The sequence below is a fragment of the Colius striatus genome, chromosome 6 (assembly GCF_028858725.1).
Source record: "Colius striatus isolate bColStr4 chromosome 6, bColStr4.1.hap1, whole genome shotgun sequence".
Lineage (NCBI taxonomy): Eukaryota > Metazoa > Chordata > Aves > Coliiformes > Coliidae > Colius > Colius striatus.
This window is the reverse complement of record NC_084764.1, coordinates 22,532,054-22,559,765: the sequence shown is the minus strand read 5'-3', so window position 1 is coordinate 22,559,765 and position 27,712 is coordinate 22,532,054. Positions and strand designations below refer to the sequence as shown.

The following is a 27,712-nucleotide window of genomic DNA, read 5'->3' as shown; positions in this document are numbered from 1 at the left end:
TCAAATTTGATTATTCATGCATGAGCCTTAATGCAAAATACTTTAAACTTCTCCACGAGTACTCTTATTCAGAAATAAAACTATGTTATTTCACCTAGGAGAGAATAAAGCTGCAGAAAATGGTAGAGCCATTTTATTCAAGGTGAGGGCACTCACAGAGGTGTCTACTACCTTTTTCTGTCCTTCTTCTTTTGTTTTTCACTGAGCATCACTATATAGTGTTTCTCCAGAGAATGAGATACAGTAATGTTGGGAGGATTCAAGTGGACAACTCACAGTTTCCTAACTGGACCACTTATGGGAAGTTCAGTTTAGTACATTTGGCTGCCATTCTCCAGTGCATATGCCATTGCCATGCAGTTACCGATAGGATGTGCAAACTGGAGATTCACACTGCCACCTCCAAGCAACAATTCCACTTTGTCAGAGTTTAAATGAGGATACGTGTAGGGCAGTAAAACTCTGGATCTTATTACTCTCCTCTTGTCTCCACCAGAGACCTTGCCAGACTTTTCTCCCTTTCCTATTCACAAACTCAGTCTACAGAAGTGTTTTCCAGAATAAAAATGTTCAAAAATATGTTGCAGGAAACAAAGCACAGCAAACTGAAGCAAAGTAATGCAAAACTGCATTACTTTGTCTCAGGAACAAAGTGACTCTGCATGCAGTCTCAGCAGGCCCCTGAATGCCCTCTCGTGGCAGTAGGATACTTCACGGGTTTGACACTGCAGTTCTGGAAATGCAGAGAGAGACAGCAACCAATTTTTTTTATGTTCACTTTCTCCAGGACACATTAACTTAGTAGTAATAGTAATGATTTTTAGTTATGCACTTTTCAAATCCACTTCCAGTATCTCACAGTCTTTAATCTAAAAAGGCTAATCAGTCAGATTTATTATCGTTACATAATATTATAGATGAAAGTAAAAAATGCAAACCTTTCGTGTGGAGAAGGCTATAGTTTCATAAGATCCTCTATATTTCAGAACATAAACTGTATCACAACTATATTGTGAAGCTACACTGCACAAGCCTTGATGTTATTAGCCAAATTCCTATCAGTAATAAGCATAAATAAATAATATCTGAGGAAAAGGATTGCATTTCCTTTGCATGTGTTTGTCCCTCACCAGTGTCTCTCTAGGCACAGATATAATTTTTTACAGCCTTTGTTACATCTGCTTCACGTGGTCTGACCGTTGAGGTGATTACTTTTGTTTGTGAGTGACTTAATATTTTGTAGTAGTAGTAGTTTTACATGAGATATGGAGGGGGAGAATAAGTAAAAACAGAATTGGGTTTGAGTGTCTAGGATACTTGAGAGAGCTACAGACAAACCTTCTCTCCTTGCCTTGTAATTCCAACCGTCCATTGATCCTGCTGCCACATTACAGTGCAAGAACTAGAGAGGATATATTTTATTTTATTTTTTTAATAAAAAATATGGTACCCTGGAGCAATTTTGCTGTGACAAACACTCTCAAGAAGTCAGCTCTGTTTGAAATAGATTACTTTGATGGACTCTTACAATCCTCCTAAGATTTCTTTTTGTTTGTTTGCTTCCCAGACGTGTTACTGGATAGTAAAGTCCTTTGGAAGGCAAGGCTGATAAAAAGATCAACATTTTCTAGGATCTTTAAACATTTCCTGTTACTCTTTCCACCATCGAGGAGTATTTATTGGTGACCATCTCTTTGGGCTAAATGACACTTTTGTCTGAATCCCTCAAAGCTATATTTAAACTAGATAGAAGTTTATTTGTTTCTTCCCTAATTCTTTGCAAAATAAGAAGTATGATGTGCTGGGATTTCATTGTTATGTTGCATGTTTTAGTGCAGCGAATTTTGATTGGAGGGTCAGATTTTATTTGAGATATATTGGAAGAAGTCAACATGCAGAGATCAGAAAAAAAAAAAAAAGTAATCTGAAACACTGCAAAATCCTTTAAGGGACTGAGAGTCCAATTCCAGCCCAGCTGCACTTTGGAAAGGATTGCAATGATACATGTGTAAAACCTGGATATCCAAAATGTGTAAATGGCTTTGAAAATATGGTGTAAGGGACCTAAATCTCCTAATCTCTTTTGAAAAGTTGAAATATAATGCACAGTCATGTAGCTAATGTAATGATTTACACTCTCTTTTACCCAGTAGACTCAGAAATGGCAACTATTTATATTCACAGTTTCTCCTCATAAAGTAAAATACTAGATAAGTTTAATTTAACCAGGAGCTTAAATTTCCTGTCAGATAAAAAAAATCTTACAGGGCAAATAAAGCAAGTAAGTTTTTACTGCTCAGGTGCCCAGGTTTTTACCGCCTATATGTTACTGCCGATATGACACTGCCTGTCAAGGAAACATGCTTCACTCCTGGCACCTCTGGTCCAGGGGAAAAGAATACTGTAGATCTGACAGCAAGACTGTCAAAATGGCTATAATTCACTGCAAACTCAAGCTAGAGCCACAGAAGTTGTTGCCTTCCATCCTGCTGTCATTGAACACAGACTTGGAATGTTCACAGGCTGTTATTGAACTATTTTTTTTTTCTGCAAATAAAGGAGGAATAAAGGCATCTTCTCTCACAGGAAATCTGGGAGAAAAGACTCACTGAAGCTGTCAAGATATGTGAGTAGGAGATGTCCTCAGAAGTACTGTAGGCAGTCTAGGCAGTGCTTACCTGTACTACAGTTGGCTCCTTGGAGAGTTGAGGATCATTAAGTCTGTCCCGTCTGTAATTTAATGCAGGGTGTGGGCCGTTTCCGTACTGACACTCAAAACAGGATCTTGCATCACAACCCAGATCCAGGAGATACTTCAGCACAGAAAGGTACTTCATCGAAAACATAATGGTAGCTGGAAACGCAGTGGGATGGCTTGATATATAGGCATTGATGTTTGCACCGTGGTCGAGGAGCAGTTTCATGGTCTTCAGGCAGCCATGGCGGATGGAGATGAGCAATGGGTTAATGAGGTCAACATTGGGGTTGGCTCCAGCTTGCAGCAGGAGCTCCGTGGCATAGATGTTGTTGTTAAAAACAGCAAAATAGAGGGGAGTGGTGCGTCTGTCCTCGTAAAGGCAGGACCGTTCGTTGGAGAGGGTGGTGTTGACGTCGTAGCCGGCATCGATCAGCTCTTCCAGGATGTCATCGTTGTTGCGTTCAGCCGCTAAGTGCAGGGGGCTGATGCCGCTGCGCTTGACACGGGTGCGGCTGGTCACCGGGATCAGCATGGAGACAATCCTGCCAGGTGGACAGGCAGTGAACAGTAGTGAGCTCTAGGGGACCTGGGGGATGTACAGCTGTACAGCAGATCACAGTTGTGTGGTTGTGACTGTAAGAGAGAGCCTGCTAATTCGGGCACAGGAACAACTCTCTCTCAGAGATACCAGGGTGTGAACTTGAAAGCAACTAACTCCCCGTGCTTCTTCTTTCCCAGAAATGTGATTCGTGTCACCCTCTCTTTCATGGAGGAACAAATCTTTCTGTAATTATTGCCTATAAGGTGATAATTCTATGAGGTAGTTCTATGATGTAATAGCAGCTACAGGGGCAGTTACAGTGGAAGAGACAATGTGCCAGCACTCACCTACACTGTTGCAACTTTTCTTAGGTGTCACAGCTTGAGTGTCGGACACCCAGCCAGGATCCCCGAGATGTCCTACACCTTTGTCATCATGCTGTGGGTAGGGCTGAAGGAACAGACATGGCATGCAGTCTGAGGTGCCAGCAGAGAGGCTGTATCTCCCACCTCCATCCAGGATCATGTTATTGCTCAATGGAGAAGGGTGGCAACACAAGGCACTGGTAGACCTTGTGGTTCACAGCCACAGCAAGAGGCTTGAGACTACAATGGGGATGAAACCAAACCTTCCTTGGCAAGACTGAACTCAGATAAACTATACATTTGGCTCCCAGGTTTCCTCATCCCATTTTACTATTCAATTATTACACTGGATTGATTCCCATCCTGGAGGCCCTCACTGTGTGGCTTTTGGCTATTAAAAAATCCATGGGGCTATCAACATCCACCTCAGGTCATGGGAAGCCAAAAAGACAATTAGGAAAAGGGAGAAAAATAAATAAAAAGAATTTCTGGCCTAGTTTCCATGCTTTAGCCCAAGGAGAAAAAAATTATTATTGGAAACTGTGATGTGGCCTTAGACACAGCAACATAAATCAGGTTGGTTTCAGTATTCAATGGGAAGTTCAAATATATGATGTACAGGAGCCCCGTTATTGCAAATCCATAATCATTTTCGGTGCCATTAGAGCTGCATGACCAGTCCCATGGGTTAAACTCTCATTTCCTGCACAGAAAGTTGAGTGCTTTAGCCAAGGTACTAGGCTGATTCTGTAAAGACAGACAAGTTACCCTTAGCTATTTCCAGAGACTAGGGACCATCTAACCTGAGTCTGCTTACTATCTCAGGAGATGCCTATGCTCCCTGTCTGTGAAGAGCGGATGTCCTGGTTTCAGCTGGGATAAATTTTCTGCTAGTAGCTGGAACAGAGCTATATTTCAGACTTGTGCTCAATATAGCATTGATAACACGTTTTGGTTTTTGCTGAGCAGGGCCTACACAGTGTCAAGGCCTTTTCTGCTTTTCACCCTGCCCCATCAGCAAGGGGGCTAGGAGTGTACAAGGAGTTGAGAGGGAGCATGGCCAACTAGCCCAAGGGATATAAAGTATATATACTGGGGGGAGTTGGCAAGGAGAGGTAGATCACTGCTTGGGCATCAGTCAGTGGGTGATGAGCAATTGCATTGGGCATTGTTGTAGGCGTCTGGAAGATCTCGGGTTGTTGTGAGAGGTGGAGAGTACAGAAGAGGCGGGCACGGGGTGGAGTGAAAGGAGGTGCTTGTGTTAGCAGATACTGTGTATGTAGTGATCTTGTCCCCTCAGCGGGGGTGGGCTGAGTGATCCGTGTGGGCAGCCTGGTGATGTTGCTGGTAGCGGCAACAGGCATCACTTGTTGGTTGGGATATTTTTCCCTTTTTAAAAAAAAAAATCTCTCTTTTTTTTGAGCATATTCCTTTTCATCACATTATTATACGTTTTTTACTGTTGTTTTATTTTATTTCATTTTAGTTAGTAAACTGATCTCATCTCAGCTCACGGGTTTTACTTTTTTCCTGATTCTTCTCCTCACCTCACTGGGCAGTGGGGGCAAGCAAGCAGTTGTGTGCTGCTTAGTTGCTGGCTGGGGTTAAACCACAACACAGGGATAGCTAAAAAGGAACTCCTGGGAGCCAGTAAGCTAAGCACACCTTCTCCTTTTCTTCCTCATCCCATGCAGACTCCTCTGTCTAGCAATCAATAGCTTTTCTAACACAAAAACTTGCAAAGCTCAATTTCCTACCATGCAGTAGTATCTCCTTTAAAATGTTGCATATCTTCAGCTTCTTTACAATGACTGGACCCAATGCTGAGCCCTCAAATATATTTACATAATCAACCAAGCCAAATATAAACACTAGTCTCAGGAAAACCTTTGCAATGCACTGAATGATCCTGTGAAAGACTGAGCCTCCAACGCCTCCAGGAGCTGAAATTAGAGTTGAGATGTTTAACACTTTACACAATTTTGTTCCTGTTTCCATGATGGACTGTTGCTATCTCCAGGTTACTTCTACATCTAATTTTTAAACAAAAACTCTTTTAAAATTATGTAAATATTGTTAGAATTTAAACCCTTTTGAAAAAAATCTTCCCTCCAAGCAACCTCACTTATATTTCAGTGCTGTGACACTCACCAGAGAGCGGGAGGTTTGGGTGCTCGTGAGCTGGCAACTTCCCACCATTAGCAAATGTTCTATAAGAGCCATAATAACAAAAAGGGCACAGAGCACTGTGAGGACACCATGCCAAGCGCTAGCATTAGTCATCCCATGATCAACTGTTTTGAAGATTTAAAGGTCTGTTTTGTTCTTTCCCTCCAGCACATGTGCTTCAGCCAGCTCTTCACATCTGAGTTAAAGAGGCACTGCGTCAGTTCTGTCTGCAAAGGGAACAACCTCACTGAGGCTCTGCACACAAATGCTGCAATGTCCCAGACCTCAGGACACTCCCTGTACATTGGATTTATTTTGTGAGGAAAAGCAGGAAGCAGCAAATTTGTATCAGAATTTAATTTTCTAGCTTGAACTCTCTTCTGCAGCCTCCAAAGTGTGTTGGTTCAGTAAAATGGTGCTTCCAGCTCTGCAGTCTTTCCTGCCTGTCTAGAGAGAGAAGGCAGCTCAAGTGAAGGCAGATGAGGATAGACAAGCAGACCACATCCCACACCTGTCACAAGGCTGAGCTTTGTATACAGTTTTGAAATAGTGATGAGTTTCCTCTTAACCCTGGCACTTGCCTCTGTGATTTCTAGTTAGAAATTATATGAAGGAGCAAGAGGCAGAGCATCCTTAGTATGAGTGTGCCAAGAGTTTCTTGACTTGTATTTACTTAATAAATCTGTCCACACTTCACAAAGTCTTCCCTTTTCAGCATCCCATTTCTAAGGGGGAAGGAGTTAAATGACTACTTGTGATTGTCCTACAGCTGATGAGATGACCCTTATGAATTTCAGGTCAGTATTGATAAGGTGTCGTTTAAAATAAACAAACACCAAGGAACTAGGGCTGACAGTTGAGCCTCGGGACCACATTCTTGGCTTTTTTATGGTAGGGAGCCTTTGTGCTCTGGCAAAAAAATTGAAGCATGGAATTCTTGTAGAATTACGTATAAAATCTGCAGGAATACAAAGAGAGGTCACCGTGAAGGGTGTTATTTTACTGAATACCAAAGGAATTAAGAATGATCAGCCAATTGGGTGAAAGCTTTGTCATTTTGATAAATATTTATAAGAGAAGATCTTTCTCTTTTTTCCATCTTTGGCACTTGGTTTACAGCAGATGTGCACAAAAACGTGTGCTCAGCCTTTTACAAGTGAAGAGTTTGGGCTGAATTCTGGTGTCATTTATGCTGCTGGATGTTGGGAATGATAGATATAAGATTTTAATTGGGCCCTTTCATTCGTAACACGAGGATGGACTCAGGTTTCAGAGTTTCCATGTAAATTCTTTTTCAGGTTGGGGTGTGCAGGTATGCAACTATTCAGAGGAGGAAAAGATTCAAAGAGCAGGTCCAGACTCTCTATATAAATTGAATTCAGATCAGTTTACTGGACTTTCAGATGAACTTTTTTGAAAGTGAGCAACTGGAGCTGAGTTCCATCTCTGGCGTGTTTCTCATCTAAAATGTGTTTGTTGTCAAGGAAATGTCTTTGTAACTCTAAACCCAGAAAAAATTTAGATTCATGCCTGCATTAGTGTATGCACGGTACTGTTGTACACACTGTAAGCACATAAACCTCTGACATAAATTTACACTGGACTGCCCTCTAGAACACACAGCATGCACTAAGAAGCAGGCTAACTTTGCCTACAGAAAAATAATATCCTCAAGTCTAGCAAAGTGATTTGAGAAGCTTAATTGGGATTCCCAAGGCACACCGAAGTGCTAAGACAAAAGATGCTATGAGAAGGTATAATGCTGTCAGAAGTTTTCATTCCTGGGACACTGTGAAATTTATAAGAATCTGCTCTAGCAATTGTCTGCAAAGAAAGCTTTGCAGACAGTCTTTGCAGTTGGATATACTTTCTCCTTTCACTGTTATTGAAAGAATTTTGATAGAAACTGCCATTGTCAGAAGAGTCCACTACAGTTAACAACAGGATCTGCCACTGCAAAGTGTGACTGTATTTTGCAAAAGTAGCTACGGGCTACTCACCCTTCCAGCAGCAAAGAGTTAAAGGCAGGAGCTAAAACTTGCCCTAGGATCTAAGGAGCTCAGGCTCAGAAGAATTCTGCAATGCCCCAGGTATAGGAATACAGCTAGGTGCGCACTATTCACATGACACTGCAACAATCCCATCCCTTGACAGCATCTTCTAAATTGTTACCCTTTATCACAGGCTATAGGGTTTCTCCCCTTCCTATGAAAACCTCTATCTCAGAGGACTTGTAATTCTACCCAGTTCCTGATTATTTTTCCATTAGTTACTTTTCTCACTATTTAAAGTATATTTTCAGCTCTATCTCAAAAACATTTCATTTGAGAAACAAACCACTGGATCTTTTTTATGCATTTGCCTGTTACATTTAAGAGTCATTTAATCACTTACTAATAAAGTATACTTTCCAGACTGTGAGTAAATCTTGTACTTCTTTTTTTTGAAGCCTTTCCAATTTCCTGAAAGGTTTTTGAAAGGGAGGATATCAAAACTGGATACCATATTCTAGCAACAATCTCACTAATGCCCTAGAGATTCACTTAACCACTTCCTGCTGTCAGCATCTGAATTATTGTTAATAAAACCTGAACACACCAGAGATGAAGGCAGCATGTTCTGCTTGTGCAGAAGAGTCATGAAAGGCTCATGTAGGAAAATTACTGCAAACTAAGCTGTTGCAACAGCTATTGAGGACTAACTCACAGGCACATACCTCTGATGCTTTTCTAGTCCATCTCAAGCATATCTTGCGAAGCTCAGTTTAACCTAAGATGCATCAGGTTATTTAGCTGTAATAGGTGATTTCTTGGCAAAGTTAAGGAATCTTTCACTCCACATTCCTGCTCACCCCATCTCACCTCACCCTAACCTGCAAACGCACTTTTCAGTTTATAAGTTCCAACTTGAGCTCTGCAAGCAGAAAGTCCACTTCTCAACTAGAAGCTCTCTTGCTCACAATGCTCAGAAATAGAACTGGGACATTACATTCTCCTTTTCATACAGACTATGGATTCTTGTCTGAGAGACAAAACTATGAAGTGAACTAAAACTTACTCGCAGATCCCCTTTTTGGCTGCTATGTGAAGAGGTAACAGGCCATCCTTATTGGCTTTGTTAGCATCTGCTCCGTGGGACAAGAGAAACTCAACAATAGGTATGTGTCCATTTTTACAGGCTTCATAAAGAGCAGAGGCATTATCGCTGGCTTGAGTATTTATATCAGCACCTAGGAAGGAAGAAAGTCTTTGTAGTACCAAAAGGTTAAAATCAGATGGAAGTAGCATACTTTGAACACATACATGTCCATGACACTAGAGATACAGGGTGTGTGGGATGTGAACGAAGTTGTATCAGAGGTGATAAAGTTATATCAGTTGCATCATACATTTCCACAGGCTTTTAATGCAATGTAAATATTATGAATTCCATTTGTTTAGGTATTTATGTATTATATTAATTACATGAATTACAGTTATGTATGCAATTACAGATTTAGCCTAGTCTTTTCTTTAGACACAATAACTCCGTTACTATTTATGTGCTTACACAATGCATATACCCTGTTCCTGAGCAGCAGTTTAGACTATATGATTAGAATTGCAGAATCGTTTAGGTTGGAAAAGATCTTTCAGATTAACGAGTCCAACTATTAACACAGCACTGCCAAGTACATCACTAAACCATGACACCTATGCACCACATCTGTACATCTTTTGAGTGCCTCCAGAGATGATATCTTAATGACTTCCCTGGGTAGCTCATTCCAATGCTTGATAACCCCTTAGATAATAGAATCACAGAATTTAGAGATCATCTAGTCCAACCCCCCTGCAGAAGCAGGTCCACCTAGATCAGGTCACATAGAAATGTGTCCTGCTGGGTTCTGAACACCTCCAGAGAAGACTCCACAGCCTCCCTGGGAAGCCTGTGCCAGGGCTCCCTCACCCTTAGAGTGAAATAGTTTTTCCTGATGTTTAAATGGAACTTTTTGTGTTCCAGCTTCATCCCATTACCCCTTGTCCTGTCACCAGATACAATAGAAAAAAAAGTGATGCCCCAACCTCCTGACACCCACCATTTACATATTTGTAAATATTAATGACATCCCCCTGCAGTCTCCTCTTATCTGGACTAAACAGCCCCAGATCCTGAAGATGAAGTTTTTCCTTGTGTTCAATCTAAACTTCCCCTGGTGCAATTTGAGGCCATTTCCTCTTGTCCTACCACCTGTAACTTGGGAGAAGGGACTGACCTCCACCTCACTACAAACTCCTTTCAGGTGGTTGTAGGGAGTGATCTTGTCTTCCTTCAGCCTCCTCTTCCCCAGGCTAAGCATCTCCAGCTCCCTCAGCCACTTCTCATAACACTTGTGCTCCAGACCCTTCACCAGCTTCATTGCCTGCCTCTGGACACGCACTTCAGTGTCTTTTTTGTAGTGAGGGGCCCAAAAACTGAATGCAGTACCTCATGTGGAGCCTCACTTAATAGACGCTCTCAAAAAAAATCTATGGTTATGTATTTATTATAGATATTTATACACATTATGAATACTTTATGTATTCACACTGTAAATATATTTATACTGTATTTTAATTCTTGTACATATCCAGGTTAAAATAGGACTCTATAACTTGATATCTGCATGGTACTGAGCAACGACTCTAATCAGCTTGGGCATGCCTTAGTCAATGAATACTTAATTTCAAAACTCAACATCTGTTTGCTACACAAGGGTTCAAGTTAGGCTCCAAATGGTTTTACCAGAAAAAAATTATTAATGAGCTATTTCACTTTTTGTGTTTTTTCCTTTTTTTGGAGCTCTGATGTGAACTTAGCTTAGTAAACATGCAAGAATGAACTGAGACCTAATAATTTCTGGACATAAACAATTTGGAATCTAACTTTTTCTGTGCTATATTTTTAAGGCCTGAAAGCTTGGATTTTGTCTACAATATACTGTACCATGGTGTCATCAGGAAGTCTGCTTTATGCATATCCTAAATGGGAATGACAGTTCACTACAGTTTTACTTCTAAACTCCAATAAAGAAGCCAATCAGTCTGTTTGATCATGAAAACTCCCTGCTAAAGAGAACTTTTCCCTGTGCCCTCACTCCAAATCAAAACATCTGCCCTTTGAAGATCTTGTAGGAGAGTTGCAGTGACAAAACATAACAGAGAACTACATTCCTAATAAAAAAGAAATGAGAAAGAAAACCTCTTTATAATGAACATTGCTCACTGTAAACAATGGAGTGGTATCATTCCTGGGATTCTCAGAGGAGCTTTTCAGGGCTTGAAACAATTGGCCATTTTTATTGAATTGTCTCGTGTATTTTTCTCAAAATTGAACTTTAAGTATAATATCTACCAAAGTTGAGATACAAATAACATTCTGGCTTAGTTTCTAAAATCGTAGTCAGCATGATGGACTAAGTGGTCATATAAACATGACTTGACAATGCTCAGCTAGACAGCATAACATATTTTTTTGTTTCCCAACTCTCATATCTTTCCTAGCCATACTACCTACTTCAGAAGTTTTTCTTATCTTTGTCACCATTTAGCTCATTTCACAAATGCAGGACTAACTCATACCTACATTGAAGATATTAGCCAACAGTGAAATTAAAATGTGCCTTGGAATAGTAAATATGCTTCAGAAAGCTGTTCTAAGCAAGTGGAGCTATAAAAGGTAGGTTTGGTGTGAACTAGAATCAAATTCACTCTGTTGATATATGTAAACATATACACATAGAGTGAGTTTGCTTCTCCTTCATAAAAATCCATTACCTATAGAATAGCATTTTATCTGTTTTCAGTGAGATTCATTACTGGAGGAGACCTAACCTTGCCCATCACTGCACATGTTTATGAGCATATGGGGTTGGCTAATGTTCAGTTTCTGCCATCTATTACCACCTACAGCTGTCTTTTATGACTGATTGGATTTTAGGCTACGTGTGCCGTGCTGTGGCTTTTGAAAGCTGCAATTAGAAAGCACTGTACTGATTCCCAACATAGATGACCATGAATGAATGTTAAAGAAGCACATGTGTCTAGACCACAATCTCTGAAAGCCCATACACAGTTCAGACATCTGGGGCAACAGGGTTTCAGCACCCCCTCAAGCTAGGCCTTGTCTCCACACAGAAAAATGGGAGCTTCAAAATACTAAGAATTAAATGCGAAAAGGTATGTAACGGCACAACTGTACTCACCACATTTTGCGAGGTATCTCAAAGCTTCCAACTGCCCACTCTCAGCTGCCACAAATAAAGAAGTGATCCCATAAGCATTTGCAGACTCAATCTTTGCACCTCCTTTCACAAGGATATCAATAATCTCCAGGTCATTTCGGGAAACAGCCTCATGGAGAGCGGTCCATCCTCGACTGCAACGATGGTTGGTATCGGCATTGTACTGTACCAGGAGTCTTGCAGCCTCTGCATTCTTGCGCTCACAAGCTGGTTTAGAAAAAGGGAAGGGATTCGGTCAGGCTTGTTAAAAGGTTCGAGACATTGCAGTATCCATTTCATGTGGCATAAGCAATATAATACAACTAGACCATGGAGAATAATACCAAAGATCCATCTAGGTCAAGATGAAGGCCAAGGCTGTTGACAAATGACACTGGCACTCATAAAGCATGTGGCACTGAAATCAATCTTCATTTGGCACCTGGAGGAGGATAAGTGTCCTGTGCAGGACTCGTGTCGACCCTGATATTGAGGGGAATCCACTCCAGCACATTTGTACCAGCTGGACACTTCAGTGACAGAGGGAGGCAGCAACAGAGAGGAGACAATTTATGAAGCACAAACATGCTACAGAAATCACATGACCTGAACAGTTTCCAAAGATACACTCTCTATCTTACTGCCTTTAACCACAGATAAAGCGCTACATTGGTAAGAAAATTTTAAAAACTCAAATCCAATAGTGACCAGAAAAGCATCCTTAGAAAACAGTAATAGTATGAGTGAATAGCAGTTTCTCAGCATTGAACAAATTACAGTGCAGGGTCATCCTGAACTAAAGATATTTTCTTAATAATTAGTAGTATTTTTTTTTATTTTTATTCCACCAATTCATTCCATTGCATTTTGAATCCCAAAATCATGAGGCTTCCCACACACCTTTAGGATGGTAGAATAAATATCACATTTACAAACCTCAATTAGCATTTGTTGCACCAGGTGCAGAAAGGTAGGATATTTTAAACAGTAATATGTGCTTTTTAATGTTTTAGAGTGCTAAAAATAGTCATGGCAGGAGCAGTCAGTTAAAGGAGGGTGGACATGAAGGTGCGAGAGATCAGTTCCTCCTTGGATTTTTTGTGATATCATGGATGTAATGGTATTCTGCTAAAGAAAGTGTTCTTTCTAGCCAGCAGCAAAGTAGTATGTCCATGTTAAACACTATCTACCTCACTGTATTGTTCATAACTTTATGCATCTCTCATAGTACACGGCCTGGGCTGGCACACACAGTATGAGTCAGTGGCATGTCTACAGTAACTGAACTCCCATATCTAACAGCTACTTAGGTCCTACTGTTTAGAAAAGCATACATATTTCTGTACTATCGAGCTTTCCATAAGTTTGGGACATTGTGCAGACACACTGTGCTTAGAGCCCTACTAAGCATCACATCCACCACGCTCAGCACCACATCCCAGCCTGCACATTGCAGAGCAGCCACTAATCCTGCCTCTGGTGGGGATGGGAAGAGAAGCTGTGGCATAGCAAGTCAGACATAGGAGACAACGAACTACTGCAGAAGGCAGAAAATGGGAGCTAATCACAGAGTTTCACCACCACCTCCCACATCACAAGCGATTCTGCAGCTCTGCCTTGGTACTGCCAGAAGAGCTCAGCACTCCTGGAAAAGCAGGTGCTTACCTTTGTAGAGTGGTGTTTCCCTGGCCTTGTTGGAGATGTCGGGCTCGGCTCCAGCCTGCAGCAGCGTGAGCAAGCAGTCCAAGTTGCCTCGGCTCGTGGCTAGGTAGAGAGCTGTCTCCTCGTTGAGGGTGCGCTGGTCGATCGTGCCAGGGTATGCTGTGAAGGAATGGTGAGTCCAAAGTCATTATGCCATGTAGCACACAGGTATCTGCAGCATTACCACCTTTCAAAGTCCTTAGAGTTCTAGGTGAGTTTTTGTTGTTGAGTTCTTGTCTTCCTTTTCCATGAGTAAAGTTAAGAATATACTATGAAGTTACTATAACTCAGAACAAGTATCTAAACTAGTCCCTGGCTTAGATTAAAATGTTCAGTCTGTTCCCTATTGATGCAGAAAGCTTCTGAGCAACTGCTCTTCAGTAGCAGTTTGAAAAAAAACTTGGTAGTTAACCACCTTCAAGCACCAGGAAAGAGGTGCTGAGCCAGATTTCCAGGTAGTGGGAAGCCAGGTGATTGCTGTTGACAGCTCACAACAGTTGAGCTCAGCTATGAGGCTCTGCTGTGAGAAACCCAGGGCTTCCCAAGACCTATCCAGGTATCCCTTTCTCCTGAAGATCCCAACTTTGAGAAGCTTCAGTCTGGAAACCTATTCTCAAAGAGAAAATGAAATTAATATACACCGAGAGGGGTTAGGAAAAAGCTACACACATAGTCCCAGACAAGGACTGGACTGCTGCTAACTCTGTGTTTTAGTTTGTTCATATTCTTCTCTTCAGTTTTGTAACGAATTCATTTTAACTTTACTGACCTTTTTGCAACAGGCTCAGACAACCCACTTGGCCATAGTATGCAGCTTCATGGAGGGGTATCCAGCCGTCCTTATTGGGTTCAGAAAGGTCTTTTCCTGATTTCATCATGTTGCATACTGCTTTTTCATCTCCATCCTTGATCGCTGCCACTACAGGGTCAAGTTCTCTTTAAAACAAGATTAAAACTTGATTACCACTTCTTTCATGACTAAGAAGCTTTTTGCAGCAACATCACTGTATCATTTGGCCAAAATAGTGAAGCCATATGTCCTATATAATACCTATTTTTGGTCTTAAGGTGTCTTCCTACATGGCTCGCAAAGGTGAAATTTGTCTGCTCTAATTTGGGCATCCAGAACAAATCAGAAGTATCACTGTCTGGAGGTGCTGGTCTCCTTCCTCTCAGTTTAAGGCAAGTGTAGGTGTGACTAATCTCTGACATAAACAATTTTATCTATCTGGAGTTGGGGGAAACTAGCTCTACTCTTTCTTTGTACTCTGCCATGCGTGTCTGTGGTTGTCATAACTATATCTCCCTGTCATTTGCCATCCCATGTGACAAGGTGGTTTCCATATGAGACCTCTTAAATAAAATCAACTTTGAATAGAATTACCTCTGGTCATCCCTGAAGGAAATTTTAAATTTGATTTGCAGATGGCTTATCCTTAAAACAGAAATGCTTAATAAATCTTCCTGTAGTATTTTAAGAATACTGCTGTTTGTCTTTTAAAGCCTGTTGGCTTGTTTTCAGAAGTTAGTTGGTCCTGTTATGTAGAAGGGAGAGCTCTACTTAGAATGTGTGAACATTAGAGTGTTGATCTGGGGTCTCCCTGTGTGCCAGGGAGGATTAAAAATTAATCCACCCATCCAAATGAAATTCTGATCTGCCCTTCACAGCCATGCCCCAGAGATGCTCAATTGTTAATTCAGCATTGAGTACTCAAATTTTCAGAAATAACCACTTTGGACATTATAGGACTTAAAAATGTGTCTTCAATGTCCAGTAAGACAGATTAGGTTTTGGGTGCTTCTGAAAACTGGGCCTTTAGAAGCCTGCTTGGGAGCAGACCCATCAGCTCTGTTGATAAGTCCCCTCTTGCAAACCTTGCCAAGTTATCAGTTTCCCAAGTAACTGCAACAGTCAGGGGGCTCTGGAACCACAATCAAGAGCTGGTGCCAGACTGTGAAGTGGTTCATGTTCTGGTCAGTTTGAACCCAGAAAGCCACTGTCAGGCTTCACAGGGCCAAACAAATTCTCTAGGCTCAAGGAGTAAAAGGAATTTTAAAAAATATTAAGGAAAGAGGAAATATTTTAAAGCCTATTCAGAGTATAAAGGCATTGAAATGTGTAGAATTGCTAAAAAGTATTAAAGTAGTGAATATAACAGACAAAACAAAAATAACATGAAAGTCATGGGGTTTTAGTGCTACCTTATCCTAAAGCTTTCAAGAAGAGGCTCACTGAGAAAACTGTCAAAAAGCCTAATGGGTGCTCTGTGCCACCCAGACATGAGACACAAGAGGCAGCCTACAAGTGAGCTGCTTGTGCCTGTGCTGAGCTGTGCTGGGAGGAAGCAGCCACAGCTTCCTTATTCTGAGGCACCAAATGGCTAAGCTCCAGGGCAGCAAACACCTCAAAGAAAGAAGCACTCTTCCAGTTCTAACAGGGACTTACAAAAAATGAATGTGGGCTGTATTTTAAGACAGATAATAAGAGGATGTTGAAAACACAGGATACTGTGGTTGGGAACTAACTTGAAAGAAAACCTTGCAGCCTTAAAGGTGAAGAGACTGGGGAGTGAAGTGCATGTCTCAGAGAGAGCATTGCCAGGGTAGGAATACAGTATGGGATGAAGGTCAGTGGTGATAGGAACAGCCAGAAACTCTGATTATGACAGCAGATCTAAAGTACCACAGCAGAATGAGATCAGAGACAGAAAAATATGGGCAGCACAATGCTCCTGCAGTCCTCAAAATGCAGGCCATTGGTGCAACCTCTGTCTTTACAGCAAGTTACAGGAGCAGCACTGGATTTCATTGCTGTGCAGAGGCTGGACAGACCAAAAGTCTGAAGTTCACATAGGTGTCATTAATTCCAGCTTGCCCAGAGGTTCTCAATCTGTGCCATAAACACTGAAACCAGCACTGGAAGAAAAGCCACCAAGATGCTTCTGTGAGGGTAAACTCAGGGCCTGGAGTGGAACAGACAAATGGAACGTGTGCCAAGGGATGGGAAAAGACACGATTTACCAGGTGGAAAAGCATTTAGTGTCACTTGCTGTTTCTCTAGAGCTGCAAGCAGTGCTCTCAGGACAGCAGTCACAAAAATAGCAATGCTGGAATGGGGGGAGATAAGGGGCACAAAGCCAGGCGTTTTGCCTGAGGCATTAACAACCTTCCAGGCCACAGCCCATCCAGTAGGAATCCACTGACCCTGTGATAACTGCTGGGATGAGGTCCCGAGGGACACTGCTGTATCTCTGTACTATTTAGAGTACCCTGGGGACTAAATCTAAAGTTGATATTTTTTTATAGATTGTAGATTTTTATATAGGCACTTGAGCTTTTCATTGAAGTCAGCTAACAGGAACAATTGGCACGCTGGCTGGGAGAGGAGGCAGAGGTGGGGGACCTTCGTCTTTAAAAGTCTCTGGCACAAGGCTGCTGAAACCATCTGTTATTCTGTGCAAAGGTTCATGTTACCCATTCAGGGCTGCTCACTGAGACCTCAGGATTTAGGCAGATGATAGAGTTACCAATGCTGAAGGAGTTGGTGCATGACAGGTGGGCCATGGCAACAGTCTGTGCATGGGGCTGGCACACAGCAACTGCAAGGTGAATCACGTTAGCTAACACCTCAGCAAAAGCAGAGGGTACCTTCCGTTTGTGTTAGGGTTAAAAATGTGTGGAGAATCAGTTACTGCTCTGCTTAAGCCCTCAGATGTTGAACGAAGCAAACTTCTGTCAGGCTCCTTGACCTCAAATGACTCCTGAGTAAGACAAGGGGGTTTGCTGGACCAGGCTGTAGATTCTTTAGCCAAGAAAATTCCAGATCAGTACAGAAAGTTTAATGACTCTCCATGTGAAAACCTTGTTTTCTGGCTGGCTCACGGTTGACATAAAAAACCCAACACATTCTGCTGCTTGGATTTCATCAGATATAGAAAAAAACAAATATTAAAATTATGGAAGGAGCCTGAAGATCTGATGAAATCTTAACCTTACAGATGACTCAGAAGAATTACCGCATTTCAAAGGCCATTATCCAAGACAATAAATACTCATGGCAGATGAAATACATGGTGGAGTCAATTCTGAGTGCTGCAGAAGAGGTTCAGTGGAGCACAGGAAGGTTCAGGAAGCTCCTTTCCCTGGCAGCCTGTTGAGATGCCGGCAGTGTGAAGGAATAACATCTCCCTAGGCAAAACCAGCTATTATCCCTGCATGGCTTTGAGACCCAGGGCTAAAAATTATTCATGCCATCACACTTTCCTGTGGCTTCCCAGACATGTTTTTGCTCTCACCTGGCAGCAAAGAAGGGCTAGCTTATCAGCTTTATCCCAGCCTGGTGGGCTGAACCCTACTGAGCTATGTGATGCAGAAGAAAAGCCTCCTCTCAACTCACTGAACCCAAAGTAGCAGAGAGACAGGAAAGGTGTGCAGAGCACTTAATGAGAGAATGGGATTTCAAGGTGGCTAAGGGGAGCCAGCGGGTAACAAGAATGAAGAAAGCTTCAAATTTCAGCAGAAAGAGGTTTTCACAATGTCAGGAAGGGCAGTATCAGTGGAGAGGCAGGAATAGAGTCTGGATCAGCCGGGGTGCAGGGTGAGGTGAGGGAGATTGAGGAGTTTGGTGAGGAATGAAAGGAAGAGGAGTAGCAGAGGGGTAGTCACTCTAACCATGCATACAGGGAGGGACTTGTAAAAATGGATGAAAGAAAGTGAATTTGAATTGTGTAGACAAAAAGGCAGGGAAGAGTTTTCTGTGGGACACAGAGAAGTGCTGCCTAAACACTTTCCTCCATCTGACAGCTAAAGGCAGGTGCATGCATCTACTTTGCCCTGCAGAGAGATGGAATAAACCCATCACGGTCCAGACATTTCCTCTACACACAGGCACTGGGGCAGAGCTCAGGCCACCCCCTTGCATGTCTGCTTTCCTCATCCACAACTGTGTTCACCTATGCTTATTTATGGTCTCCAACAACAGCAAAATGTGGCCAGGAGGATCAAAGTCAGTCATGCTGGTTTGCTCCTAGGGCAGGTAAGATGTGGTGCAGCTCCTCAGAAGCCCTCCTCAATGTGACAGGACAGTGCAGGTACTTCTGGGAACAGGCACAGCATCTGGGAGCATTTCTAAATTACTTTGACGGACTGGGCTTTCTCACCCTGTTTCTATCCTGTGGTAAAATGCTTGTTTTCCCCACTCTTCCTCATGACTGACCCATGAACTGAATACCGACACACTCACTATCAGCACCTGCCTGCCTCATGAAGCGTGTTGGTATGGGAGCTAATGTATGTAAAGGCATTCCTTCCCTGTTGTCCTTCTCACCTCAGGGCTACTAACTGACCCAGAGACCCCAGGACACGTGCGCTGGAGGGATGGAGAAAGATGAAAGGAAAAAAGTGAACAAGGGAGGTTTGAGGTGGGTCACCCACAGGAGCCTGGGCATGGTCTGAGGCAGCTGGGAGATGGGAACAGCAGGAAGGCAGCAAGGGTGCAGGTACCAGCTAGACCTCCTCCACATGAACACCGCCATTTCCCCCCACCAGACACCCATTGCCACCCAGAAGAGCTGGCTCAGGGGGTCAGCAGGTAGCAAAGCAGGAAGGGGAGAGGGAAGCACTTACACAGGCTGGGATGTGCTGACCAGGCTGCTGTCGAACCTTCGCCTGACCCCCCAGGCTGCCCCCGAGCCGGATGGCTGAGTACGGCCTCGTGGCTGTGCTGCCAATCTGGAGTGGCGATGACAGGAATGAAATAAGGAGAAATACTCCGAATAGGAGAAAAGGGTCATGGTGAGGCAGAAAGAGAGACAAGCATCCACAGAGAAGGAGCAAATAAGCCTGCTGGTCAGGGCTCTGAATAAAAGCAGATGGCCACGGCTTGCTCTGTGCTGCATTCAGCTGCTCCGTCGGCTTGAGATTATTTTTGGCCCTCTGAGGAAGCGTCAGGGGATTCGAATGACCATATAAGACAGCAGCGAGGTTAACCCTACTACCACCACACAGGAAGCAGGCACGGGGTGAGGTGGCAGTCATCACCTCCAAAGTGCCACGCAAGCGAGTCGGAGGCGGGTGCAAGGAGAACCCAGGGCCCCTGGATGCCAGCTCCATTTCCAGCTCAGCTCTCCCAGGCAGCAGAAGAGTTCAGCAATGATATAGATCTGGAGCTACAAGCTGGAAATGTTTTCCCTCTGGTGGGAGATTGAAAGCTGCTGAGCTGAGGCAAAGGCAGAACAGGTTAGTGCACAGAACTGCAGATGCTGCCTTTTGCCAAAATAGCAGGTGGCAAAGGAACCCCCAAGGAAGACAGGACCGAACGGCCAGGGAAGCCCTTATTCTCCCACACCTTGGGTCCCTGTGGCAGAACTGACAGTAAAGTGCATGGTTAGAACACCGAGAAGCCACAACTTTTGGAGGAAGCAGGACTGCCTGCTATACGGCATCCTGATTCCACAGCTATGAAACATGCTTACTGCTCATCAAACTGTCCCAGTTTCCCAGCCTTGGAAAGCCAAGTAATCACAGGTGGTAATGAGCAAAGCATCAGAGGATGGTGGAGTTACAAGAAAGAAAGCAGAAGGACACTTCAGTTACTTATAGTTTATATTAAAATATATATATATATATTTTTCCTTGGTTTTGGGTGACTTTGTAGTCTTTTCCCTCCCCTCTTGAGAAATCTGCCCTTTTAAAAATGAAAGTAGAACAATGTCTGGGTATGAAACTGTCAGCAAGTCTGTACTCACAGTACAGCATCGCAGGGAAGGAGGATGCACCACACATTGGTGTCTGGGGCTGCTCTTGGCTGAGAGTTGTGTGACTGAGCTCAAGCTCTGCTCTGAAAGAACTACATCCTTTGAAGACTGCAGTATCAAGAAGACGGCCAGCTCACACTGGTTCCTCTACTTACTTTTGGCCTCTCTCTCCTATGTTTTCCTATAATAAAGGCTGTGCTCCCCCTCTAGCAAAATGTAAACTGAGCATACAGTGTGATTCTGTGGGGGAAAGGAGTCTCTGGCTTCAGCAAGGCCTCTGTCATTTGGCAAAGCTTGTAGCAATACCCCTTTCTTATTTGATTTGTTGCTTAAAACAGACAACATCAAGAAAATTCCCATTTCACTATGAGGTTGTAAATCGTTGACCTCATCGGATTTATAGCAGACTCTGGCTTTCAAACTTAATGACAGACTCAAGGAGCAGCTGCTCAGTGAAGCTAATTAGAAAGCACATGTTCTGACAGGGGCAGCTGGTTTTCTCCTCCCATTGGGGTGGCTGTTGGGACGAAGGCAGCTCAGGCAGGCACTCACCTTTGCCAAGGGTAGAGGTGGTAGGGTGGGTTGTGGCTACCGGCGTGGCTCGGGGTGGCCACCTCACTGGGGCCTGCCACCATGGATTTCTGGAGGCTCTGGGCAGCTGGCTGACCCACAGGGTCATCTTCCAAACTCCGTTGGATGGCCATCTTTATAAGCTCATCTTCACTTAAGCTACTGTACAGACTGTATTCCTCACAGCCTATTGCTTGTCTCTGAGTATTTGCTGCTGTGGTAGCCATTGGGGTTTTTTTTCTTTTTTCCTGTAAAAAGAAATTGTGATCATCAAAATCTGGAAAATGAAAGAAAGAAACTCAACTGTCTTGTGTGTTGTTCAGCCTTGCCTCTTCGTTAGACTGACCAGAAAGCCTTTCAGAAACCCTTCACCAGGGAAAGAATGCTATCAGCTAAAGTCTGCGTGTAAGCTTCATGAACTAACTCCTTTCTATGACATAGAAGTAGCTGATTTAGTTGGAGTCTGAAAAAAGGAAAGGGAGCTGCTGCAAATGAGGCAGGTTTTTATCCACTTATTCTGGTTACCGTGACTCAAGGGAAAAACAAGTAAAGGAAATCCCCATAAGATTAAAGAGATACAGCTTTGAAATGTATTTATTTAGAAGAATGTCAATGGGTGTCTCTTTATATTGTTGTGGGGTTGTTTTTTTCATTTTGTTTCTTGCTCTAATTGCAGAAAATTAAGGGAAGAAGTTTGTCTCTTTGCTGGTTTTCTGCACTGGCAGGTTCTCCACCACAAACTATAGAGAGGCTTTGTGGAGTAATTTTTTCCACCTTATCTGAAGATCTCTCGAGCAACATGCAAAGCTGTTCTTTGAGTGACTTTCTGTGCTTCACTCAGCCAGGAAAGCAACACCGCACTGCTCAGTTCCACTTCTGATTTTTTGCTTTTCACACGTCAAAGTTTGAGGTCATGAACTTTAAGACTTATTATCAGGCTCTTTAAAAACTGGTTGTTGAGAGTTGGAAATGAGAGAAGGAAGAAACATCAGGGTACACAGCAGTCACAGAATGACTGAACCATCACCGCAGCGCAGACTCACTAAAGACAAAGACAGTCCAAAATACTGCAGTATTTCCAGCAGTGATGGGGAAGTAGTGATGCGGTGAATGATACAATGTTTTAGCAGGATCTCATGTGAATTCCGGAGAGAACTCTGGCCACCAGTGCTCAAAAGCCAAGGGCTTATTTCAGCAGAGGAGATGTCTTTTTTAAGAAGATGACATCCAAGGTGAGATAGGATAAAAAACCCAATGGAGAACACTGGGATAAGGAGCAATAGGTACCAGCTGCCCAGGAGGACAGGGAGAGGACAGAGGAAGACAGGGAGACAGCAGAAGGGGACTGTGGAGGCATGTCCCCCAGTGCAGAGGCGTGAGGGGCTGTCTGGGTGCATCAGTGAGGCTGCTGATAAAGCTGCCTGCCTGCACTCTGGGGCTGTCAGTCCCCATCCCAGTGATGGCCCAGCAGGGCTGGTCCCCAGGTCTCACAGCTCTGCCCAGCCTGGCTATGGGCCCTATGGAGCTGGGACGGCAGGGCCACTCAGTCTCACACTGCCCAGGACCCGCCTCTCCCTCACCAGCATCGCTGAGAGAGGGAGGCCTTCGGCTGCCCGCCCCTGTGCAGCTGCTCTGTGCAGCAGCCTGGGGCTCTGCCCTCAGCTCACCACGTTCCCTGGGCAGCCTGGCCTCCTGGGGACCCGCATCCACAGCAATAGCAGCAGGGCCCAGCACCCCCAGCCTCACATCAGGAAATTGCTCTGCTCTAGCAGTCCTCCCTGCTCTGTACACAGCCAAGAGACAGTCCTGACCTGGAGGAAATGATGGCTCCCCAATGGCAGAAGAGTTCAGTGTAAAGGGAAGCCCAACAGATTACAGATTGACTTTTAACAACAAAGGATGTATTTTTCAACCATGAAAACTGCCAAATAAACCTCTTCTGTTGTTGTAAACAATGCGACACATTTTCATTGGTTTTATTGTCAACCAGATCTCTCATGGCTACTGCTGGTTACCTTCTGCAGTGAGAGAAAGCTGGTGTCTCTTGGCTCTGCTGTGATCCTTCCTGTCTCAAGGAACCAAGTCCAGGCATAAAACCCCTCACAGCTCCTGCACAGAGCCACAGCCAGCCAGCTCCATGCCCTAGTGCCACGTGCTCCAGTACCTGTCCCTGCCTGTGCTCCAGTCACTGCTGGCCAAGAACCAGCACACAGCTTTGTTTTCCCAGCAGTTCCTGCTGCTGCTTGGCTTGCTCAACTCCTGGAATGCTGGGCAGCGCTTCCATAGTCTGTCACCCAGGGTACTCACTCAGTAACTGGTGTGCTGCAGATGTGTGAAGTCCACAGGCTGGAGTCAGAGGGTTTGTCTGAATCATCTGGTGCTGCAATGCCTAAATGTAGGGACCTGGTGACTCAGAGACCTAAACTAAGCAGTCAGTGGAGAGGGCAGGGTCTGATCTTAGGCTCCTAATGGAGGTGATGCACAATGACTCTGGAGGAAGCGAGACTGGAGAGGAAACTGCTTCTCTTTGAGGACAACATACACCTGTGGGGCCTGAGACACATATTCTTCCTTTATCTTCCCCAGCACCACCACCAGCATCCTGATGGCACAAGAGGCTGAACAGACAGTGGGTCCAGCCTCCCTGTGCTGCTGAGCGGGGTGTCAGAGTCTGCTTGTGGGCAGTCAGGGCTCTGAGGAGTGCACAGGAGACCACTGCCAATGCGACTCCCCACTCTGGCACAGAGGAGCTAATGAATTTAGGTGCCTCACCGAATCCCTGGTGGATCTAGGTACAGAGGCCATTTCTGGACATCTACTCCTCCCTTCTTCTTTTGTTCCACACCTTGTTAAGCCGTGGGAGGGGAAAGAAAAGTTTTGAGTTTGGAGATCGCTCCAACTTCACCCTCTTATTCTTTGTAGGGGTTAACTGGGTCCCATCCTCTCGCAGAGCACAGGGAGAACCTCCCCTGCATGTTGGTGATCCTCGCTAATCTAAATATTTTGACAGGAGTCCCACGGAGTGCAGAAACAACAGTTTTGGCTGCAGTTCCTGCCACTGACTCATCCTGCGGGAAGAAACTTCATAGGGACCAAAACAGAGAAATATTTCAGTTCTGCTTATCTCACTGGCACAATCCTGGTGAAGGTGTGAGGGTCACATCCTGGGGCTGCAGGAGCTTTTAAATCCATCCTGAACCAGGGGACAGCCTTAGCTGTCCTGAACCCTTGCAGAGGCTGTTCTAGTTGGGCTCAAATCCATCCTGGCATCCCATTGTCTATCTCCCCTTGCTCAGACTGACCTGTGTGACATGACACTTTGTCAGGAGGCATGGCACGTGCTTCCTCCCTACAGCCCTGTGTGACAGTCCAAGTGGAGCCAAGCAGAGCCACCACCCTTTTGTCTGAAGCTGTGTAGCCCCAGGGCTCAGGCATGGGTTGGAGTTGTTCCTGTAAGAAGCCATGGTGGGCCAGCCAAGCTGTGGCAGCAGCTCAAGCACATACCCTCAGCTGGAGGCTAATGCAGCACAGCTCTTTTCAGGGGATTTTCTTGCCCTACAGCTGAGATCAGTGGCATCGCCTGGTGCTGATGTGGCTACTTGGCCATACCCTGCTCAGCCAACGAAATGGGGCTGAAGTTACTCCATCTGGGGCTGATGATGGACTACCAACTGTGGCTTTATGAAAACTCACTAGACTAATACTCTGTAAGCAAAATATTTTCCACCTTCTGTAACAAAAGTGTGGGGGGGAAGGAATCTTTGTTGCTAGGAATGGTTGAATAAGTTTGAATAAGTTAGATCCGGCCAAAGTGGTCTTTCTAAATGGACCTTGAATCTATTTGCTTGCTCTAAGCTTCCTTACTGTAGTTCTAAAGTATTGAAATCAGATTTATAAGTTAAATACTCAGTTTACTGTTCACCTAACTTCAAGTTTTGAGGGAGATTTAAATGTTTGCTGTCCCCTGCATTTCTCTGGCAGCCCTAGAGCCCATCCTCACACACAGGTAGCACACAGCATTGCATCTGCTGTAAGAGCAGGACCTGATTTTTAAAGCTGTTTGTGTAGTGTTCTTATTCCTTAGAGATTGCTTTGCCTTTAGGTCTGAATGGCTTCACTAGCAATCTCTCTTAGAATCATAGCATCATAGAATGGTAGGGATTGGAAGGGACCTTTACAGATTATCTAGTCCACCCCCCCTGCAGAAGCAGGTTCACCTAGATCAGGTCGCATAGGAACATGTCCAGGTGGGTCTTGAAGACCTCCAAGGAAGGAGACTCCACAACCCCTCTGGGCAGCCTGTGCCAGGGCTCCGTCACCCTCACTCTTGGCAGAGACATGTCTTAGGATGCTGCTATTTGTGCTGCTAATTAATAGCTCAGTTTCACAAGATATTCTGGATCTATGTTTATCATCATTTCTGCATAGGGCCTGATCCTAATTCTTAATTTTGCCATTCAGTAAGAATTTGTTTCTTTAGATGTAGAAATCAGGCCTGTGCCATACAGAGGCAATTTACTGCATTCAGCAATCAGGAGATAAGGTTAGAAGTAAACTGCTTGTGTCAGAGTCAGGCTGTGATATTCTGACCTGCCTTAATGAGCAGCTGTACCTGGCAGATTCCTGAAACCATCAGTACTGCTCACCGGGGTGGCTACTAGTAACCACTCACATTATGCCAAAAGCTGCAGACAAACATTTAGGTTGCTATTATATTTGGACTACAGGCTCTGTCAACATATAGCATTTTGGAGAATGGGCCCCTGATCCTGAGTGGAACATAAATAAACAACAAGGATTACCACTTGGCTTTGAACATGCAGAACCCCTCTATTCAATACCATTAGCATCTGAAACAATTGGCCCCCATTGATAGCACTTCCTTAAAGAAAAGCTTAGGGAGGCTGTCTGTCCTCCTTCAATAGACCCCAGGCAGCAGAATTAGCAGAATTACTTATTGCTGTCAGAGGAGGGTGGCAGATGAGTGACAAGGTCATTAAGGGAGCAGAGCCAGGGACTCTGCCTGCCTTTGCACTGAGTTTACCACAGTCAGCTTATAACTCAGCACAGGACCTCAGTATTTATGGCTCAGGCTGCAATAAACCACACTTCTAAAACCCAAAACAAGTCTTCAGAAGCTGCAAAAGAGACAGGTGAGCAGTGTGCTTGTTTTCCCTTTTGCAAGGAAGGATTAAGCCACAGCCACTGCAGATACATGTTTGCCTTTCTGTGTCTTTGTCTCTGAAAGCAGCAGAATCACGCACAGGGGGAAGGCAAACATAGCTGGAAGTCTTCACAGCCAACCAAGCCCCTCTGTTAGCTCTTACAGCAACACCTTTCAGGCCAGACACTCTGCTGGCAATGGAAACCAGACCAACTGCAGCACTTAATGTATGCATATTTTTGCTGTATTTTAGGTCAGTTTTCAGGTAAATCTTTGCAGTTCTCCAAGTATATTATACTAGCTAGCTGCTACTGGGAAGCAAATAATTTTTTAAAAGCAAAGGTTCCACTGCCCATCAGATCTCAGCCAATGCTGAGACATCAGAAGAATGACACCTCTTGGTGTCTGGTTGCGGCAACAGGCGAACGTGCTTTGTAATGACAGCTCATGCAAACTGCTCAAGTTCTATCCCCGTGCTGAAGGAGCAAAGCCAGGCTTCCCAAAGGAATCCTGCAGGCAAACAAATCTCCTTGTCCAGCCCCAGCTGTCAAAACAGGTCACCTATCAGTCCAGTATATGCCATCAAATCATGATTCTGCTCAGATTCTTTACTGGAAGTGCATATACCCACAGGCTTTTATTTCTCCTCAGAAAGCATTAACTCACACAGTAACCAGTGCAACGTTAGCTCCATGTCATGCAAACTGGAAATTTATAAAGGAAAGAAACTATTTGCTGATGTATTTTTTTTCCCCTTCACATTGTGCCTTGCACACTACATCATACTTGGGCATGTTGCATCTACAACACTTATTTCTGAGCAAGCTATTCTAGGGGCAAAGATGTAAGCGTCACCTGCAACTGAAAGAAAGAGAAGGAAATGACAGAGCTACAAATCTGCTTAACACAAGTGAGTGTTTTATAGTGTATATCTAGAAAAACCCAACTCCATAACAAAAAAGCAAACCACAAAAACTCCCAAGACTCTGTTAGGGTGTAAGGTTACAAACTGCTATAGGAATTAATATTTGCATATAGATACCAGACTGAAAATGCTAAATAAATTCAAAACATGCATATTTGCATTACCTTTTTGTTCTGAATAACAAGGGTAGTAATACTGTTGGAATGGGTTATCTCCTTGATTAAGTCTTAATTCAGAAAATTCTTCCTGGTATTCGTCTCCCTGCTTTGCCTGGACGTTTCGATCAACTGCAGGATAGCTTGGAAACACTCTCGCTTTGAAGCCTGGAGTTTATTTCTGGATCACCCCATGATCAGCGAATACAAGCCAAACTATAAGTTGTTCTGAATCTCAGATTTCCTGTTTGAAGACCCGTGGCAGAAACTTGTACGTATGCTAAAGTTCTTCTTTGTTGTATTATCTGAAGAACTTCATCAAGCATCCTGTAGCTAAATGACACAAAGCTGGCCTTTCTATTACATCATTATTTATTGTTCCTGACAAGTAGACCATATATGGACATGTTTCTGGAACCTAAAGAAGA

The 27,712-nt window shown here is 43.8% G+C and overlaps 1 protein-coding gene across 1 annotated transcript in view; it reads right to left on the bottom strand.

Moving 5' to 3' along the window:
• Nucleotides 1–27,364, bottom strand: part of ASB2 (ankyrin repeat and SOCS box containing 2) — a 34,442-nt gene extending 7,078 nt beyond the window's left edge. The window contains exons 1-8 of the mRNA XM_061997983.1: nucleotides 27,294–27,364; nucleotides 21,023–21,288; nucleotides 19,341–19,445; nucleotides 14,485–14,651; nucleotides 13,680–13,835; nucleotides 11,997–12,242; nucleotides 8,831–9,002; nucleotides 2,679–3,240 (exon numbers count right to left, since the gene is read on the bottom strand). Coding sequence (XP_061853967.1) covers nucleotides 2,679–3,240; nucleotides 8,831–9,002; nucleotides 11,997–12,242; nucleotides 13,680–13,835; nucleotides 14,485–14,651; nucleotides 19,341–19,445; nucleotides 21,023–21,267 — 1,653 coding nt within the window. The 5' untranslated portion in view covers nucleotides 21,268–21,288; nucleotides 27,294–27,364. The remainder of the gene's footprint in view (nucleotides 1–2,678; nucleotides 3,241–8,830; nucleotides 9,003–11,996; nucleotides 12,243–13,679; nucleotides 13,836–14,484; nucleotides 14,652–19,340; nucleotides 19,446–21,022; nucleotides 21,289–27,293) is intronic.
• Nucleotides 27,365–27,712: the final 348 nt, after the last annotated feature.